Source organism: Limulus polyphemus, unplaced genomic scaffold, assembly GCF_000517525.1.
Source record: "Limulus polyphemus unplaced genomic scaffold, Limulus_polyphemus-2.1.2 Scaffold0, whole genome shotgun sequence".
Classification (NCBI taxonomy): domain Eukaryota; kingdom Metazoa; phylum Arthropoda; class Merostomata; order Xiphosura; family Limulidae; genus Limulus; species Limulus polyphemus.
This window is the reverse complement of record NW_013665610.1, coordinates 1,982,829-1,988,285: the sequence shown is the minus strand read 5'-3', so window position 1 is coordinate 1,988,285 and position 5,457 is coordinate 1,982,829. Positions and strand designations below refer to the sequence as shown.

The 5,457-nt window shown below is 32.7% G+C and overlaps 1 protein-coding gene across 2 annotated transcripts in view; it reads right to left on the bottom strand.

Moving 5' to 3' along the window:
• Nucleotides 1–5,457, bottom strand: part of LOC106462746 (rho-related GTP-binding protein RhoE-like) — a 48,270-nt gene that overhangs the window by 16,153 nt on the left and 26,660 nt on the right. The window contains exon 2 of one of the 2 annotated variants that reach the window (XM_022400518.1): nt 2,602–2,768. In XM_022400518.1, coding sequence (XP_022256226.1) covers nt 2,602–2,697 — 96 coding nt within the window. In that variant the 5' untranslated portion in view covers nt 2,698–2,768. The remainder of the gene's footprint in view (nt 1–2,601; nt 2,769–5,457) is intronic. The other variant, XM_022400967.1, reaches the window with a different exon arrangement.

The following is a 5,457-nucleotide window of genomic DNA, read 5'->3' as shown; positions in this document are numbered from 1 at the left end:
TACCTTTATCTGTATATGATAATTTTAGTAAAGTACCTTTATCTATATATGATAATTTTAGTAAAGTACCTTTATCTATATATGATAATTTTAGTAAAGTACCTTTATCTATATATGATAATTTTAGTAAAGTACCTTTATCTCTATCCTGTTATTGTTAATTACAATATCTTTAGCTCTAGACTATTGTCGTTAGTAAAGTAAATTTAGCTCTATACTATTGCCGTTACCAAAGTAAATTTAGCTCTATACTATTGCCGTTACCAAAGTAAATTTAGCTCTATACTATTGCCGTTACCAAAGTAAATTTAGCTCTATACTATTGCCGTTACCAAAGTAAATTTAGCTCTATACTATTGCCGTTACCAAAGTAAATTTAGCTCTAGACTATTGCCGTTACCAAAGTAAATTTAGCTGTATACTATTGCCGTTACCATTTAAATGGGAATTCATTGAATACTGTGGTTGAGAAAAAATATACTGTTGTTGTGATCGAAAAATCACTTAAGTCATCTAAGCAGTATATTGTAGCTAGCAACAGAGCTAATAGGATTTTGGGTAGTAACTATAGAAATACTGAATGAAAGCAAGGGATGTTATTGTTTCACCGTATAGATCACTTGTAAGGTCTCATTTAGAGTACTGTGTACAGTTTTTGGCTCCCTTCCTTAAGAAGGACATTGAATTGTTGGAGAAGGTTCAGAGAAGAACCACTAGGATAATACCCGGGATGGTGGGATTGTCCTATAAGGAGAGATTAATATCTCTAAACTAGGTTTCTCTGAAGAGGAGAAGGATCAGAGGAGATTTGATTGAGGTGTTTAAGGTTACCAAGGGCATTGATAATATACTATTGTCGTTAGAAAAGTATCTTTAGCTTTAGACTATTGTCGTTATTAACGTACCTTTAGCTCTAGACTATTGACATTATGTTAACGTATCTTTACCTCTAGACTACTGACATTATATTAACGTACCTTTAGCTCTAGACTACTGACATTATATTAACGTACCTTTAGCTCTAGACTATTGTCGTTATTAACGTACCTTAGCTTTAGCTCTGGACTACTGACATTATATTAACGTATCTTTAGCTCTAGACTACTGACACTATATTAACGTATCTTTAGCTCTAGACTACTGACACTATATTAACGTATCTTTAGCTCTAAGCTACTGACACTATATTAACGTACCTTAGCTCTAGCTCTGGACTATTGACATTATATTAACGTATCTTTAGCTCTAGACTACTGACATTATATTAACGTATCTTTAGCTCTAGACTACTGACATTATATTAACGTATCTTTAGCTCTAGACTACTAACACTATATTAACGTATCTTTAGCTCTAGACTATTGCTTTTGTTAACGTATCTTTAGCTCTTGACTATTGCCTTTATTAACATACCTTTAGCTCTAGACTACAGTCGTTAAAAAAGTATCCTTAGCTCTAGACTAATGTCGTTATTAACGTATATTTAGCTCTAAACCACTGCCGTTATTAAAGTACCGTTAGCTCTAGCCTATTGTCATTAGAAATGTATATTTAGCTCTAGGCTGTTGCCATTATTGACGTCCCTTTAGGTCCATACAACTGCCGTTATTAACGTATCTTTCGCTCCATACTATTGACATTATTAACGTCCCTTCAGATCCATACCACTGCCGTTATTGACGTACCTCTAGCTCTAGACTATTGTCATTAGTAAAGTATGTTTAGCTCTTGACTATTGTCATTAGTAAAGTATGTTTATCTCTAGACTATTGTCATTAGTAAAGTATGTTTATCTCTAGACTATAGTCATTAGTAAAGTATGTTTATCTCTAGACTATAGTCATTAGTAAAGTATGTTTATCTCTAGACTATTGTCATTAGTAAAGTATGTTTAGCTCTAGACTATTGTCGTTAGTAAAGTATGTTTATCTCTAGACTATTGTCATTAGTAAAGTATGTTTATCTCTAGACTATTGTCATTAGTAAAGTATGTTTATCTCTAGACTATTGTCATTAGTAAAGTATGTTTATCTCTAAACTATTGTCATTAGTAAAGCCTGAAACCGAAGTTAATTATGCCTTATAAGCATGCTATATGTATATATAGCATGCTTATAAGTCACACACACACACACACACATACATACATATATATATATATATATGTTAGTTTACCTTGAGCTATTATCTTTAAGCATCTTTATCTCTAGGCTCATGACAGTAAAAATAATGTGGATCAAAAAGTTGAGCAAGTCACGCTATAAAAAATAAACAAACTTTAGCACTTTCGACAGGGAGATCTGTCTTCTTCAGTAGTAGAGAGAGGGCAGGTTCACCAGTCAAAAACGCTAAGGTTCCATCAGTTTATTTTTAAAATGACTTAGTTCTAGGAAAAGTATCTTTAGCTCTGAACAAATCTGTAATAAACTCTTTTCAGATATTATTATTTTTAATAAAATACCTTTATAAAACATTAGGAGTTAATTTTGTTTTACTTCATAAAAGGCTATCTTATACAAAATTACTGCTATTTCCTCCAAACAAATCCTCAATAATCACACACTACCTCTAGTAAGATATTTTAGTATACTTTCTCCTTACCTCTAAAAAGTTATCATTTGTGAACCTATGGATCAGAGCAGTTTTCCCACAACGACTGTCTCCTACTAACACGACCTTACAGTTGAACTCTTCCATCCTTTCTTCCCAATGGCTTATCACAGAAACTGTAAGGTGTACGGACGGATCAGACCAACAACAAAACAAACCTGTTAAAAAATGCTTATTAGAATTTCCACTCTCTAATATCTCTAACAGAACTTTAAAAATGTCGTTTTTAAGGCAGTTGCCACAAGTCTCAAGGAGTTATCTCTGACATACTTCAACAATATTTCTAAAAATGTTTTAAATGTGTTATGTATAACAGAGTTTATGTTACTGTAAAAGTAGCAGTTTCTGTTATTTTATTTTAAAATGATGTTTCGAAGAGATTTAAAATTAACCTAAAGGTGTATTAGTAGACTTTGACATTAAACCATGCCACCTAAATATTAAGGTGTTAAATATTATGTCATGGATGTAAAAAAACAAAGAGTGAACTAGGTTTCAAGTAATAATTTTAAGCTTTTCTTAACTTAAATGGTGATCAGCTCATAGTCTGGTGATAGACTCTAAATAATACCTGTAACATTTTATTCTAGCTCGACATACGTTTTCTATATAACACATAAGAGACAAAACTGGTAATCATATATCCACTCCCACAATACTAATTAACCGGATAACAAACCAAATGGAACTGAATAGCCTAATCATAAGACTGCTTCATTAATGAAAATCAACTGGTGAAATCAGTAGAGATGCATACTTAAACGTTACAGCCCCAAAATATACGTAAAAAAGCTGACATTTATCGTTAAAGACTTGTACATTAATAATTTTGACGTAATATATATGCGATTGTTTAAAAAATATACAGTCTGTGACGGATTTACTATTATATATTTATTGTAATATCGATGTTTCTTTAAATTATATTTATATTTAGAAATGTACATAACTTATACTGTTAAATCTGTATTGCGAAATTCCCGCCTATTCTCTAAAGTTGTAGAAGAACCTCGAGAGTAAGATTCAACAATACATGTGCGTATATAAACACTAGTGTATCCTCAGAATTGTTACGTAAGCTGAAATTTCGAGAAACTCTCCACACGCCTATAAATATAACCAACGGGACGCGCCAAACACAGTATATATTATTGGGTTGCTGTAATTGGTGTGCTATAAACTTCGTAAGCTATAACTGTGATTAACGCTTATTAATCGGGAACTGCAGATATATTGACTAGGAACGTTTATAAATTTCGAACATTACAAATCATTCAACTTCAGTGGATTCACATCGGACATATGTACTTTTACGAAAACATTACCCAACGTCACCAGTAGGAAAAATCGGCGTGTGATCAGTAAATTTCCCATAGCTAGCTCCCTATTAACTGAATTGTACCTACATCAACTCGAAATTAACTCGCTCATCGTGAACTCTCGATAAGACATCAAAGAAGTTCCAGACTAGAAAGAAGACTTTATATTGCTTGTTCGTTTGTAACACTTTTGTATATAAATCATTTTTTGTAATAACTATTTGTAATGACTGTTATTGTAAATTATATTATTGTTGATGTATTAAAATATATTTGTATTAAAAAAAGAAAACTGTGTATCAATCTTGTTGGCAAATATAATAAATTGGAGATATATCGGCATTTATTTAACTACTAAATTTAAATTATCATTTAGCTCGGTTTCAGACCATTCTAAATTGTAATACGTAACAATCTTTAAAAATATACAGCAGTTGAGTAAGTTATATTGAAACAATTTTTCAGTTTCACGACGATGTTCGTGTCCATACCACGATGTCTGATAATGCTCAGTCTGATGCAACGTATTTTCCATTGCATCTTGACAAGTAAGGTTGTCGTTTCCAAAATACACCCCACCTCCCTGCACGCTTTCCCTAATCTATCCAGTGATAGAGGTCGACATTTCCATAGTCTAATAGCAAAAAAAAAAAACAATAAATACATAGGCGCTGCAACCCACAAGTTGGCAAGTGTGGCATCATATGGAATAGTAGGAATACTCATTTTCATCCCCAGCTGCTTGGGGTATGCGACAGTTGAACGATATGTTGTGGAAGCAGCTTGCGTACACGTGACTCGTCTCGCTTTTCCAGACGGCTATCCTTTTTGATTATGATGTGCACTGTTGCCTTGGGCACATAGAAGGCTTTTGCCACCGAGATTTGTATTCGTGGATTCTCACATGTTACAGGTCTCTTTATAGAAGGTACTGGTATCACAGTTGATCTGTATTCCTTTGCTTTCCGATGCCATTAAATACAAAGATATCACTGTCTTGGAAATTATAAATCCCCGATCTGAATTCATCTTTATGACCCGAGAGTATGAATATTTTTGCCTCGGGAAGGGTTGTTAGATGTCAAAATGTAATTCTGAAACATGTTGTTCCAACGTGGCTTTATATCGATTGCGGTTGTCACGTAACTTGTTCATTTGCGTATTTAAAACCATTTTAATGTAACGTACTTAACACTGTGTATTAGAGCACCAGTGTCTTAAGCTTAGTAAACTCATCTTTTTTACGTATAAAGTTGGAGTCAACAAACGATTAAAGAATTGTTCATAATCAAACCTAATGTTAAGTTAGTAACTATATACTTTTACCATACGTGCATATATTTTAGCAACGAAACTATCACATTTGTCTTCCTTTTTATTAGTATCTGTATATATATATATATATATATATATATATATACTATTACTAATACTGTCTACGTGTAGTAGGAAGGACGGACGACAAACAAACTAACGTTACGTAACGTAACGTTAACGTTAATTACTTAGTTAGTTTTGGTCGTTCGTT